Source organism: Artibeus jamaicensis, unplaced genomic scaffold (genome assembly GCF_021234435.1).
Source record: "Artibeus jamaicensis isolate MK-2021 breed Jamaican fruit bat unplaced genomic scaffold, CSHL_Jam_final contig_867, whole genome shotgun sequence".
Classification (NCBI taxonomy): domain Eukaryota; kingdom Metazoa; phylum Chordata; class Mammalia; order Chiroptera; family Phyllostomidae; genus Artibeus; species Artibeus jamaicensis.
Genome location: NW_026521995.1, coordinates 6,044,579 through 6,059,922, shown reverse-complemented (window position 1 = coordinate 6,059,922; position 15,344 = coordinate 6,044,579). Strand labels below are relative to the sequence as shown.

At 41.6% G+C, this 15,344-nt stretch overlaps 1 protein-coding gene across 3 annotated transcripts in view; it reads left to right on the top strand.

Annotated features, from left to right (window-relative positions):
- The first annotated feature begins 1,637 nt into the window (after nt 1–1,637).
- PRTFDC1 (phosphoribosyl transferase domain containing 1) overlaps nt 1,638–15,344 on the top strand; it is an 89,345-nt gene continuing 75,638 nt past the window's right edge. The window contains exons 1-3 of one of the 3 annotated variants that reach the window (XM_037125791.2): nt 1,638–2,056; nt 9,149–9,255; nt 14,758–14,941. In XM_037125791.2, the coding sequence (XP_036981686.1) occupies nt 2,009–2,056; nt 9,149–9,255; nt 14,758–14,941 (339 nt within the window). In that variant the 5' untranslated portion in view covers nt 1,638–2,008. The remainder of the gene's footprint in view (nt 2,057–9,148; nt 9,256–14,757; nt 14,942–15,344) is intronic. The other 2 variants (XM_053654721.1, XM_037125790.2) reach the window with 2 other exon arrangements.

The following is a 15,344-nucleotide window of genomic DNA, read 5'->3' as shown; positions in this document are numbered from 1 at the left end:
ATTAATGCTGTCCAAAGTATAGAAATGTAATTAAATCTCAAATGTTGTCAAAATATAAAAAGATAGTAATAAAATGAATTCAATTTTAAAAGACTATTTGCTCATCATAAGATTCCTGTTGCCATCCAAACAGTTATGTATTTTTCCTTGTGAACCTATGGGGTTTCATATTTAAATTAATGGTCTTTCTAAGGACTGAAGATTTATTTACCATTTCCCTTATATCTTCCTCAGTGCCTGGGCAGGACGCACAGTTGTTGCTGTTTGACCTGAAATAGCAGCTACATCTGTAAGTCATTTTGAAGTCCCATGCCAGTAATCTGGCCCAATCACCCACAGCAGCCTCTTAGGGGTGAGTCTGATTTTCTGGGAATAAGACGGTAAAGTGTGATACCTGAGTCACACTCATCCGAGTGTCTTAGTGGTGCAGATTCCTCAACCCCACTAGCAGCTTCTCCACTAAAGCCTGCAGGTGCCTGGTAAGGTGATGACTGGCTCCCTGAGAGAGTCTAATGAACCCTAAAATTTGATCATCAGCACAGTGACAGCACTTCTCACTCCTGAAGGTTTCAGTGACATGGGTTGTAAGCATGGATCCTGGGCTTGGTCTTTGGCAATGAAAACAGAAGATGGTCCTTGGCGTTTGGGAAGCGAAGCGGAACTAAGACTACATAAATGACCCCAAACAAGAATTTCTGACAATTCTTAGAGAAAATGTTTACTAGTGAGCTAGGAAGCACTATCACCCAGTTTAATGGGATCCGGTGGGCCCGCCTGGTGCCAAATCTGAGCGATCCACCGAGCAGCCTCCTTCGAATGCCTGACGTTTAGGAGGGACTAAGTCCAAACGGTGCTGAGCACCGCCAGGGACCAAGTCCGAAGGGCAGAGTATTTTCCAACCTAGAGCGACATTAACTGATTGCTAACAATTTGCGCTAAAAACAGGCAAAATCAGCATTCCTTTCTCTGCTCTGTGCCAGAACCCAAACATGAACAAAATCGCCTTTTAGAGACGCTTGAGTATGAGGCCTTACTCGGCTCAGGGCTTTAGTTAGACCCGTAGCGGGGCAGTCAAGGATGCGACAGGATAACAGAGACCAGAGAATGAATACATATATAATGCAGGAAAGCAAGGCCCTTGAGGACAAAGACCTGGGACATTCGGTTCGGGGAAAGCTGGGATTAGGGTTGAACTAACAAGATTCATAAAAGGATTTCTAATCTGAGGAGAGTGGTTGGTAAAACTGCAACCTGAAACAATCAAAATCTAACCATATATTCTTACAAAAAGTGGTAAAACAGATACTTTGTAGAAATCTGTCCCTTTCCGCCCCTCCCCCCTCCCCCCTGCTGAGTGTTGCTAGGGAAAGGCGCTGTTTCAAAGTCCGAATTCTTAACAGTCTGAGGGTAAAGCCTTCTCCTGGCTCTTGCAAACCCGGGCTTGGCGGTTCGAGGAGGTGAAAACTGGTCGTGCGCAGCCCTACTTTCTAGACCGCAGGCTAGAAAAGTAGGAAGTAAATCCTTCCTGGATTTACTGGAGATAAAGAGCCCATAAAAATTAGCAAGGACCTTGTTAGCCTGAAGCTGGGACAACAGTTCAGGGAGGCAAGGACACGAGAACACTTTCTCTTCCTGTCGAAATCGAGCCCTGGGCAGCCTAGTTTTCCCGGCGAGGAACGCGCCCCGGGCCTGCGATCAGGTGGAGCGGGCGCTGCTCTGCGGCTGCTCGGCGGCCGCTCCCCGAGCTCCCACCAAGCGTTCGGAACCCAGCGGCCCAGTCCGGAGGACCCACCGGGGAAGGAGATCCTGGAGGGGGCGCTGTGGCGGAGACACTGGAGCCCGGCCAGGCAGCGGGTCCGCGGCGCGCGCCCCTTTCAGCCTGTGGCCAGTGGCGGGGCGGGGCGGGGCGGCCTCGGCCCGAGCCCCAGCCTCAGCCCCCACCCCACCCCACCCCGCTTCGGGATCCTTCCCACTCCTGCCTTTCCTTCCCGCTTTCCCTGGGAGAAACATGGCCGGGAGCAGTGAGGAGGCGCCAGACCACGGGCGAGGCGTAGTGGTAAATGCAAACTCCCCACTGATTTCGGGGCTGAGTTGTGCGCTGTCCGCGCCCTCCCCTCCCCTCCCCTCTTGGCACCTTCCTCTTAGATTCAGGGCTTGAAGTGCATTCGGGTGAGGGCGGCCACTGCTTTGTCTTCCCTGAAGGCGGGGATCCCTTCCATCCTCAAACCCCGACTCCGTCTCCCCGCTTCCCACTCCCCGCTCTCAGTTTGACCAAATACTTAATATCCCTTCACCCGGTGTTCTCAGTGTCCTCCCTCTGTCGCCCCATCCCTGCCCCGAAATCCACTCCTCCAGCGTTAATCCTGTGTCATGCTGGTCCCCATTTTTGCCAGCCTCCAAGAGTCACCCGTAGGAATGGGTTGGGTCTGTGAAGACCTCAACTGGCGACCTTTGGGCGCCTTTCCTTCCCTTCGTGCTTCCTACCAAGCTCTCCAGTACGGGCCTCTCGTTTTGTTTTCCAAAAATTACCGAGGATTCTCGAGGACAGTTAGGAAGTAAAGTAGCTCAAGCAAATGGTGTTTGAGCTTTGAAACCTGCGATGGAACCCTGTCTTTGGGGCCTCCGCCCAAGCTCCAGACAAGCTAGTGCCTCTGGAGTGTCAGTTTCCTCTTCTGCAAAAGGGACACAGCACCAGATGTCCGTCGAGTGATACGGAGAGGATATATGTAAACTATTTAGTAGTGTGACCCGAGGGGAAGGTGTGGGAAGATGGGTTCTCATACCAGAGCCTCAGTATCTCTGATAATCTTTCCAGGAGTGGACCAGAGGGTACCCCTCTTTCAACGTCCTGGAATCAAATCAGGTCTTGTTCTGTGGCCACAGGCGTCCACTGGTGGTGCCCATGGAGAATGATTTCTGTAGAAGGTGGTGGTTGTTACTGTGTCGGGTTTAATGTAAAAACGGTTGGGAGGGTGGAGGGGCAATTTTCTACATTAATACTCTTTTTTCAGAGATCGCCCAGATACTCTGTGATTATGAGTATACTGCATGAGTAAGTGGGTTGGGGAAGGAAACACCTCGTGCTAAAACAGGTTGAAATGTCTTTGCTCAGTTTTTAATTTAACAGCAGGGACTTTGTTCTTAAAGGAGTTGAAGTTCATTTATTTATTCATTCCACAACACTGACTGTTCTGCAGGGTCCCAGGCAGTATTCTAGGCTCTAGGGATGCAGCAGGGAGCAAGACAAAGCCCAAAGGACATAGGCAAGCAGCATGAAAGCAAATTAATAAAGAGGATAATTTTGGATAGTGATATGTGCAATAAGAAGGGAAGAGGAGTCCAAAGAGATAGTGATGGACGGAGGCTGGGGAGCACCGCTTTGGTTCAGGCGGCCAGGACCATCTCTTTTCCGTGACATTTGAGCCACCTTCTGAGGAGTATACAGGATGTAGCCATGGGAAGACTGAAGCAGAGTACTCAAGACAGTAGATACCAAGTGCTAAGAAATCATTACATCCTGAGGAGAAATTATTATACCCAATTTATGCTTTTAAAATGTCATTCCATGGAAACAGGCTTGACTTGAGGTGATGAGCACACTATACAATATACAGATGATGTATTATAAAAAAGGTACACCTGAAACCTATATAATTTCATTAACCAATATCACCCTAATAAATTCAATTAAACAATAAATAATTTTTTTAAAAAGTCACTCCAGTTGCCATGGAGAGAATGGTCAGGCCTGGAGTTGGGGTTGGAGTGAGGGGGATGAAAATGTAAAAGGAAAAATAAGTTCAGTTCTGGACAGATGAAGTCTGTAGTGACCATAGGGCCTGTAGGACAGGATGCATTGTAGGCAATTCGAAGTTCATATCGGAATTTAAGAGAGTGAGTGAGTATATTTGGAAATCATCCGCAAGTAGAAAAATATCTGATGCTTGGGAGTGGGTAGGGATGCCCAGTGAAAATGGAAAAAATTAAAAACTGCCATTATGGGAAGAAACCTGGAAAGTCCTAAATGTAAGAGGCAGAATGTCCAGGAGGAGACAGATTAAGAGACCAAGGATGGTGAGCAAAGTAGGAAAAAGCAGGAAGGCTGGTAGGTGCCCTGAGGGTGAGAGGCAAAGAGGTCCTTGAGAGCGTCAGATACTATGAAAGGCTAGTAGGAACAAGATAGCAAGTGGCCATTGCATTTAACATTTACTAAGCGATTAGTTTAAAAAAAGCCATCCATCCCATCAGTAGAATGGTGAAAATAATAGCACTACTATTTAATAATAGATACTCTTGAAAAGGAATGAGGTAGATTGTTAAAATCTAGAAAGCAAATGATGGAACTGTGTAAATAACCCAATCTATTTGTGTCGAAAGAAGAGCTCTCGAAAGCAAGGTACTTTTGTGAAGATGAAGGGGGGCAGTGAGAGGGCCCACCTTGGTTGGAAATAATCAACGTATACTAGAAATATTTCCTGCATTTATGTCATTTTCTCCCATAGATTTCAGGATAATTAGATTAACCTCAAGTTGGATGTAGTCAGACAAGGCAAACTCAGAGTTCAGTGTGCTGGTGTTCAGGTGTGGGATTCTTGGAAACAGAAATGAGGCCTAGACTCCCTCTGTGATGGTGGAGAGGTAGCCTTGAGCCTGAAATCGGCAGCAGCCATGGTCACTGCCTGAAGGACAGAGTGGGATCCAAAGTGAGGGTCAGAGCAGCAGAGAAGAGCAGAAATTCACATTTTATATGTTTCCAAACTATTTTCCTCCTGGTGGAAACCACTTGAAAAAATAATGCAAGAAATACTCTAATAAAAAATTACATATATATGTATGTGTGTGTGTGTGTGTGTGTGTGTGTGTGTGTATGGCATATATATATATACTTCTTAATGACTTAGAAAGAAGGTATTCAATATATCTTCAAATGAGAAAAAGAGAACTGGAATGAGTTCTGCAATTTGATGCTGTATAAAATGGCTCAGTTAATGTGTTTGTCACTTCTCCAGCTTGGCCGTGTTTCTCATTTTTGAACAGAGAAAACATTGTCCTGAATAAAATTAGAGCATGTTATCTGTGATACTAAAACTATTTCAAGACTTCTTGTTTTGATTTTTTTAAAAAGCATATTAATAACATAATTATCTACAGTTCACAGTGGTTTCCATTCCCTCAGGTTCAGGACTAATTTACAATGCAATTTGCATGCAACATTAAGGATAACAAAGGGTAAACCAGTAGTTCCTTTGTCTCTAGTTGTCTCATCTCAATGAGGAAAACTCACTATTCTAGACTCATTGGAAAGTAGGCCAGTTTTGATTGTAGAATAGCTTTAAAGAAATACATTTCTTCTGCTTTTACATTTACAGCTTTAACCAGACTAATGAGACTTCAGCAAGTAGATTTGAGGTACTTCTTTGAATTTGTTAAAACATATCATTTGTAAATAAATGATTGATGTTACAGTATGCCTAAATGGTTAATATTTATTGCATAAGTACTATACACTATATATGGATATAAGAGCTCTATACCATTATCGATCTCATTTACTCTTCACAGTAACATATGAGGCAGGCATTGATGCCATTTCATAGATGAGTACTTTGGGATTCAGAGAAGTTAAAGTGCCCAAGGTCTCATAATTAGTAAACTCACCTCCAGATGTGTTGGACCTGTAAGTCTATGCTCTTGACCATTATTCCATCTGCCTCTGAGCTATGGATTACCATTACAGTTTTTATTTATAGGTTGGTTTAATTTGTAATTTTCTTATCATTGTTTTTGGGGGCATCATTTATTAAGCACATACATCAGGAAGTACTAAGAATTCTATGTACATTATCTGTTCTAAGCTTTAATCCTCACAACTACCCTGTCCATAGGCTTTATATGAGAGTATGCCTTATTTAAAGAGAGGGAAACTGAATCTCAGAGAGGGTGAGCAATTTCCCTACCATGACAGCTTACGAGTGTCAGAGGTGAGCTCTAGAACATGGACTGGTATCTCATCGCTGAGATTTAGCCAGAACATAGGGCACTACAAGATTTGCTGGGTGGGATAAATGGGTTCAGGCGACCATTAGTTAATGATGGTGCTACATGGGAGGGCTCCCAGAAGTAGAGTGGTTAGTGTGTGGTCTGGAAGAAGAACCAGAAGGTGCTGTGCACTTGGATGATCTCCCTGGTGCTGGTCACAATCCCTGTCTGGTCTTTACCTTGGCCTGCCAGTGGATCTTCTGGAAGCTGTTCATGAACAGCTGGTGGTTCCAGCTCTGAACAGCACTGTGCTATTGATGGTTATAGCAGGCCAGGGGATTCTCAGGGGTGGAAGCCAGAGCGGCTCTATGCAAAGTCAACAGTTACACCCAGCCAGTTTGCTGGTGGAGGCACAGTGAATGTGATACTCTTCAAATATGTGGATGACATGTACCTTTTGGTATTAGTCTGCCCCTCGTAGGTATGAATTTTCAGGTCCTTGAACAGTGGTGTTCTTTATCACAAGCAAACCAGCAAGCATTGCAGTTGGAGGTCAGATAGTATTGGGTAATATGCATGGTGGAGACTGTGTCATTCATACACTCATTTGACATTTTTGAATACCTATTATATTCCAGGTCAGTGTTCTGGGCACTGGAGATTCAACCATGAATAAGACAAAGTCTTTGCCAGAAGGAGCTAATATTCCAGTGGGAGGAAATAAGACACCACATGTACACACACACACGTCACATCCAGTGGGAATACATGCTATGAAGGAAAGGAAGGCTGGACAAGAGACAGATAAGGATGAGTGGGGAGGAGGTGGGTGCTATTTTATATAAGTGGTCAGGACAGACCTCTCTGTGTAGGGGACATCTGCATGGAGACTTGATGGAAGCAAAAGTTAAACCATATGGATATCTGGGGGAAGTGTATAGTAGGGGAAAAAAGGCAAGTACAACACTTGAAGCAGAAGCATGTTCAGCACATTCAAGGATCAGCAAGGAGGACAGTGGCTGAAGCAGAGTGGGGGATGAAGAATGAGCTTGGGGATGAGTCAGAGGGAAGCACGGTGAGAACTCTGGATCGTACTCAGTGAAATGCAAGGCCCTTGAAAAGATCTGAGCAGAAGACTGCTACAATACAAAGTACATTTTTGTTTGTTTTAATCCTCATTGCTACTAGGGAGAGAGTAAGAGAAGGAGGGAGGATGGGAGAGAAAGAAAAAGACATTGATGTGAGAGGGAAACATCAATGGGTTGCTTGCCATATACACCATGACTGGGGATTGAACCCACAACTTTTTGGTGTATGGAATGACGTTCCAACCAATGGAGCCAGCCAGCCAGGGTTTGATGTGCATTTTGAAGGAGCTTTCCAGATGCCATGTGGGCAGGGATATGCATATGAAAGTGGAGGCAGGGAGGTGAGTTTGAAGCTCTGGCAATAGTTCCAGGAGACATCATTAGGTTGGCACAGACAGAGGGGAAGCAATGGCGATGCTGAGGGGTGGTTGTGATTACATTTTAAAGGATTTGCTGATGGTTTGCATGAAGGGGATGAAAGAATGGAGTCGACAGCAACTCGGGATTTGATCTGAACAACTGGAAAAATGAGTTGTCCTTTCCCTAGAGAGAAAAGGATAAATTTGGGGGGATTCATTACAAGTTTGGTTTGACTGGCATTTCAGAGCCCAGCACTGGGATGGGAGCAGGTGGGGATTGGACTATAAGTTGCCTTTCCAAAACTTGAGCAAAAGAGAACTGGTTTCAAGTCTGAGTGAGGAGGAAAATGGAAAGCAGGAGAATGTCTCAGCATTAAATGAAGTTCTAGTGGGTTCTAAAACAACAAAAACCAAACAAGACTGGGTGAGCCAGAGACTGGAAGGCACAGGCATCTTCCCAAGGAGGCTGAATGGGAGCCTCTAGGAAAACAGATAGCTTTGAGGGGCACCAGGAGTCCAAGAAAGAAGATCAGAGGACAGAGCCTCCAGAAAGAAGTGGGGCCTGACCTGAGCTTCCCCAGAGGGAGCCGAGCTTGGGATACAAAGACAGAGGAGGAAGAGAGGGAGAGGATGTAGATGCAAGACAAACAGATGAACAGGACTCAGAGCTGGGAAGGAAAATGACTAAAGAGTAATCTGAGGACAGGAAGGAGGTAGTTTAGGGAATTGGGCTGGAAAATTAGGGTAGGTGTACATTGTGAAAGTGCTGGAAATCCGAAAGGGGACAGAGACAGAGGAGTCTGGTGGAGGTGCAGGAGTCAGTAAAGAGCTGGAATCGGCAGGGCAGTCATGGTGTGGTTTAAATGCATTAAAACTTCCACGTTGCATCCTTTCCTGAAGATCCAAAAGTAAGAACGACAACTTCACCTACATTTTCTCTCTCACCTCTTTACCATTTTAACCATAAAACTTGTACATCCCATCCTAAACAAGAGGAAGACTTGCTAGCAGTCTTCCCAGTGCCTGAATAGGCCAGTGTTTTTGAGCAACAGTTTCCCAATAAGACTGACTTCAGTTTCCACCCTAGTACCTCCTACAGAAGTCTTTAGTAGAAGGACTGGATGACACAGAAGTGTGGGTCCACACTAATCCCAGGAAACATGGGATTTTGATAGGTAATCTTTCCCAGGCACATGAGGCATATACAATGCTTAGAAATGTAATAGTATAAATAATAATATAGTAATATATGATATAGTATAGATAGTAACAAAATTACAAATATAATGTGAGATAAACTCATAGTCATGGTAACATTTATAATTTAGGTATAGATTATACATATGTGTATGTGTATATATATGCATATATTTATAGTTTTTCAAACAATACTATCAGGTTAGTTATAAGACATTGAGTATATATTTTTACTGTCTGATACCAAGATTTCAGAATGGATTATGTATTCTGTTCACCTCCAGTACTAGGTCCTTTATCAGGCTGAATGAAACAGCCTGATACCTTTATCCCACTGAGCTATTCATAGGTTGTCCTACTGAGCTTTCCATATAGGTTGACAGAATATAATTTAGTGCCATATTGATCATAGACTCCACTCTCTTTTCAGTGTTATTGTTCTTGAAGTGACACTTTTTAAAAATTTATGTTTAAAAAATAAATTGCCAATGAAAAATATCATAACCAAAATAATTTTATTTACAGATAATGGATGATTGGCCAGGGTACGACTTGAATTTATTCACATACCCACAGCACTACTATGGAGATTTGGAATATGTCCTCATACCTCATGGCATCATTGTGGACAGGTGAGTGTTGCTTCCTGTGTCCGGCTTTGTCCTGCCTTGGGCCAGCTGTGTCTTGCATGAGTCATGCGATATACCTTAGGGCCCTATTCCTGAATCTCTTTTATGCAGTGGTGGACAGCACTTGTTAGGACAGATAATTTGAAAGAAAAAGAATCTGTGCTCTAACCAAACTGTTTACCTGGACATTGGTTCGGGGTAGACAATAAAAAGGATATATATACACATAAAGTATTAACACTATAAAAGCCTCAAGACAACAATGTGCTGGACAAACTGATAAAAATGCTTCTCACACGAGGACCTTTGTCTCACATTTTTTAAACTCTTGAGTTAACCAGGGAGAGTTAAGAGATGACCTTTGCCTTCACAGGACACGCCCCTAAAGTAATGGCTTTTTCTGCAACTTGCACTTATTTTTGAGTAAGTAAGGTATCATAGGTCGACCAGTCTGTGCTCAATTTTATTTTCTAGCCAGGGGTAAAGTTTCAGGAACAGATACATTTGCAGCTTAAAAAGATCTGCATAGAACTCTTTCTGGAATACTATTTCTAGTTCTATCTGATCTGTCTACATAGATATCCTCTGGCTCCTTCCTAACTGATTGGTTTTCCTAAAGGCAACGTTTTCCCTCCCTAAGGGAAATGTTGTAAGCCCCTAGGTCACCTTTGCTCGGCCACTGGTTTTCAGAGAGCCCCCTACAGTTCAGCCAACACAAGTGCCAGGATTTATAGGCCATGTCCCTTTCAGAAAATAGTCTTAATGGCCAGACAATTACATTTCCATGTACCTCTAATTTCTGTATGAAGGTCAAATACTTAAGCCTTCACATTTATATGGAAAGCAAGCTTCATGAATTTCACAGTGCATTCCTCGGAATCATAGAGATTCTTCGGAGACCCTAAAATTGGGGTGAGGGAGTCCTGAGGGAGTAGGAGCAAATAAAGGCTTTGGGTTCCTGCCCTACCTTTTCCTTAAACTTAAATGTCTGCTCCTACTTTTTAAAATCTGGTATGTTCTTCTGAGTTAAAATTTAACTTTATGAAATAGGTCCTCAGCCAGAAGAAAGGTTGAAATAGACTAGGTGATTACCATTCCCAAGATAGTACCTTTCTATCAATTTCTATCTGTAAGCAAAAGGAAATGGCATTCTTCCACTCAAATTCTAAAGTTTTGCACTGGATAAGACTTGAATATTGTGTGTTTTTTCTCAAGCTATAGTGTATTATTAAAATAAGGTCTGGTTGGCATCTCTCATGGCCTAAGATGGCTTTCTGTGGAATAAAAGTTCTGATCATCAAAGGACAAAAAATGGTTTCTGATCAAATAAACTTGAAAACTTTGCATCTCCCAAATTGCTAAATCTTTCTATTGACAATTCATATTTAAATGCATGGAAATTAGGGGAAAAAAGGAAAGAAACCTGAATGACTTTAACAATTAAACCAATTTTTGATGTGCTCTGTGTGTCTTTATACTTACTTACTTCACCACTTAATGCCTCTCAGAAGAGTTTTCCCTCATCATCAGTTTTGAAACCCCTTGGTTTAAACAAATTCCTACTTTTCTCACCTGAATTTTATGATTTAAATCCATTTCATCCTGATCTAGTACATGATTATGCTTGGTAAGGTTATCTGGAGCCAGATTCCTGGACAGGAGAATCACTCAGTGAACTTGTTCAAGTGAATATTCTTAAGCTTTACGTCCAGCAACTCTGATTCAGAGGTCTGGGGTGGGGCCCAGGCTTGTCCATCCCACCTTGAAAATGAATTAATTATGATACAATTTACATACAACAGAATTTACCCACTGTAGGCAAAAGATGTAATGATTTCTTTTTAGTAAAATTTTATGGTTGGGCAGGCATTACTACCATCATTTTACAATATTTCTACCATTTCAAATAATTTGTTTGCTCTTTGCTCCTACCCTCACATTAGACAATCACTACTCCGATTTATTTTTCTATAAACTTATCTTTTCTGGGACATTTCTTATAAATTAAGTTATAGAATATTTGATTATTGATGTTCCAGTTGATAGACATTTGGATTTTTAGTTTTTGGCTATTATGAATAATGCTTCTGTGAACACTATTTGTGTGGATATGTCTTTTCATTTCTCTTGGATGTATTCCTTGGAGTAAAATTTTGAGTTTTATGGGAGGTGTGAGAAACTGCTAATTATTTCCTAGAGTGGCTCTACCATTTTACATTGTACCAGCAATGTAAGAGGTTGCCGGTTTCTCCACACAGTTGCCAACATTTAGCATTGTCAGTCCTTCTGATTATAGCCAATCAAGTGGATATACAAGAGCATCTCACGGTTTTAATTTGCATGTTCCTAATGATTAGTGTGCATGTTACTTATTATATGTCTTCTTTGTAGAGATGTTTATTTAAGTCTTTTGCCCATTTTGCCCATTTTTAAGTTGGGTGGTTTGTCATCTTATTGAGTTAGTTGTAGGAGTTCTTTATGTTTTCTGGATGCAAATCCTTTATCTCCTTCTGTGGCCTGTCTTTATTTCCTTATTGACATCTTTTAAGAAGAACATTAGATAGAGTGTTCTATAAATGTCAGTTAGATCCAGTTGGTATGGTATTTTTCAGTTAGTTACTGAGAGTGGGGTTTTAAAGTCTCCAAATGCAACAGTAGATTCATCTACTTCTTGAAATTCTGTGAGTGTTTTGACACTCTGTTATTAGGATTGTTATGTCTTCTTGGAAAACTGACCTCATTGTTATGTAATGTTTCTCTTTATTCCTATTAATTTCCTTGCTCTGAAGATTTCTTTGTCTGAAATTAATATAGCAACTCTAGCTTCCTTTTAATTAATGTTAGTGTGGTATATCTTTCTCTATCTTTTTACATTAAGTCTATCTTATCTGTGTCTTTATATTTAAAGTGTGTTTCTTGTAGATGACATATATTAGTATTTGTTTTATTATCTACTCTGACATCTGTTGCCTTTTAATTGCTGTATTTTGACCATTCACATTTAAAATGATTATTGTGATATTTGGTTTAATATCTACATGTATGCAACTATTTCCTATTTATTGCCCTTGTAGTTTGCTTTTTTTCTTTTGTCTTCTACTCTGTGAAATATATCTCCCCCATAATGTGTGGCCTTTGATGATGTACAGTTTCTCATTTTCTTTTTCTTTTCTTTTTTTTTTTTTTTGCTTTCTGTCCTGATCTGAGGATGTGCTTATTGATTTTACAGAGAGGAGAAGGGAGGTAAAGAAAGCAGGAGAGACACATTGGTGTGAGACGGAAACACTGATTACCTGTCTCTTGCACACACCCTAAAGAGGGACTGAACCCACACCCTAGGCATGTGCCCTGACTGGGAATCAAGCCTGTAACACTTCGGTTTACGGACAACACTCCAACCAAGTGAGCCACACCAGCCAGAGTGTGGCTCACTTATTTTTATTTTTAAGACTCACTTACGTGGGTTCACCCCTGTGACTGAATAGCTTAGTCTTCAGCCTTAGATTGCTTAGATATTGTATTTAAAACACCTTGAGCCAGTAAGGCTCTCTGCTGATGAATGTGTGTGAGGGTTGGCAAACATTCAAATTTCTGATCTTCTTCAAGTCTTCCGTGGCTTTTGCATTCCACTGGGCTTTCTGTGTCTCCTCTGCACATGCTTACAGGCTCCATCACTGAGAGATGTGTGGGTAGCTTAGGCCCATCTAGACTCTGCTAGATGTGTACAGAGTCCTGGTCAGTCTGGAATATGGAGAGTTTATTGTGTAGCCCTGTCCTATGACTCTAACCTCCTGGAATTACCTATCAAATCCCAGACTGGTCTAACCAGTTAGTTGCTCAAACAGGACTGCAAATACTGGAAAATGGAGCTACTGGCCCTCCCTGTTCACATGCTGCCAAGATGGCCATTTTAGTTGACAATGCTCCCAGTCAGGTGAACTCTCTCTGGCAGTGCCCCACCCTGGCTGGACTACCTGGTTGAACAACAGAGTTGGCGGGGAGGCTAAGGGGCACAATGGGGCTTTCTTGGGCAAGAATCCATAGATTTGCTCTGTTTCTACCCAGTATGCAGTGTTTTACAAATAAATGGTTCTCATGTTGTTGTATGCCTTTGGTTGATTTCCAGAGTCCTGGAATGTTTGTTGGGGTTTTTTTTCGACAATTTTGTCCAGCTTTATAGTTGTGGTTTGTGGAGAAGATATGTTGACCTTCTCACTCCATCATGCCAGAACCTGTCTCTTTCTATAGAATATCTGACATGCTGATGTACATTTTTTGATGATCATATTATGAGCCTGAAACTGTGTGCATACACACACTTATGTGAAACATCTATAATAGGGTTAAAATGGTTAAGGGATTAAGAAGTACAAATTGCCACTTATTAAAATAGTCATAGTAATGTAAAGTACAGCATTGAGAGTGTAGTCAATAATATTGACATAATTATGTATTACAATACATAGTGTCAGATGGGTACTAGACTAGTGGGGGTGGTCACCTTGTAAATTACCATGTTGTATACCTGAAACTGATGTAATATTGCGTGTCAGCTGTAACTGAAAAACATTTTAATTAACTTAATTTTTTTTCAAAAATAAAACAAGAGAGGGATCTAATATATAATATAAAAATGTATTATGTAATTATATATGGAAAGCATATATAATATAAAGTTTCATATATATATATATATATATATATATATATATATATATATACGTTTAGATCATTCACTTCATTTACTTTAAATCTATTTCTATTTGGGGTGCCAGTGGGATATTTTTTAAAAATATGTACCTTAGATTTTGCCCCTGTTCAAGGTTTTACTATTGAACAGGTACACAGGCAATGGATTTTTAGACATGAAACAATTACACAAAACACAATGGCAGTTCCAGATTGGGTACTGGGTGCCAACCCAAGGTTTCATTATTGCGTATCTCCAGGAGGCATCATTTACTTTGCATCCCATGGAAACAGTGCCTGATGGGATCATATTCTGGGGCACCTTTCACATACATAAGGTGCTATCTTTGTGAAATATAAGGCAAATGTTATTCTCTTGATAGTTACTGAGGGCTGGACTTTTCCTCTGGTCTCCTCTAATGTTGTAAGGTGGGTGAGTCACCCTCCATTTCCTCTTCCTCTGCTGTAAAACAAGCATACTATCAGCATATACCCTCACAGCATTAAGATGAACAAGCAGACTTGGTGGTAGTGATAAAATAACAGCACCATGATCTTCGACTTTATATATTACACCTTAATCGTTTTTGCGACACACAGGAACAATGCTGTGCTATTAATGATGTGACTATCAAAAATATGTTTTGAACACTCTTTCTTTGTCCAACATTAACAAAGCTTCTTTATCTGCAGGCTTCTGTCTCCCAAGCTCTTCTCCACATTCTCCTGTGTAATCTAATACGCATGGTACATCATGTGTTTTGCTAAAAGGAACAAAAATACTTAGCAGTAGTTATGCTTTAATACCTCTTTCAGAACTGAACGCCTGGCTAAGGATATTGTAAAAGACATTGGCTACTGTGACATCATGGTCCTGTGTGTGCTTAAAGGAGGTTACAAGTTCTGTGCTGATCTCGTAGAACACCTGAAGAACATCAGTCGAAATTCAGATAGATTCATCTCTATGAAGGTTGATTTCATCAGACTAAAAAGTTACAAGGTAAGTTATTTGTTCTGTTTTCATGATAAGACCTTGAGAATGATCAACTTTATGGAATAAAGGAATTAATACAATGAAAGTGACAACTGTAGTTTTTTTTAATTTGCAAGATATTGCAACCTGTTATTCAAGTAGTATTCTGTGAGGTGGGGGGTGGGGCTTCTGCTATCTATTTTCACCTATATGGAAAGATGCTTCAGGAATGATTTGTGGGTTTTTTTGTTGTTGTAAAGTGGAGTGGTTATTTCCTGGTGCCCAGCTTCACAAGTGAGTGTGTTAAGAAAGCCTGGTGAACACCAGGGTGTCTCTGCCCTGGTTGTTACTGTTGACCCTGGGGACTTGTGCGAGGATGTCCAGCTGGGAGAGGAGAGTCCTGCAGTCATGGCCATGAGGTAGAGAAGGG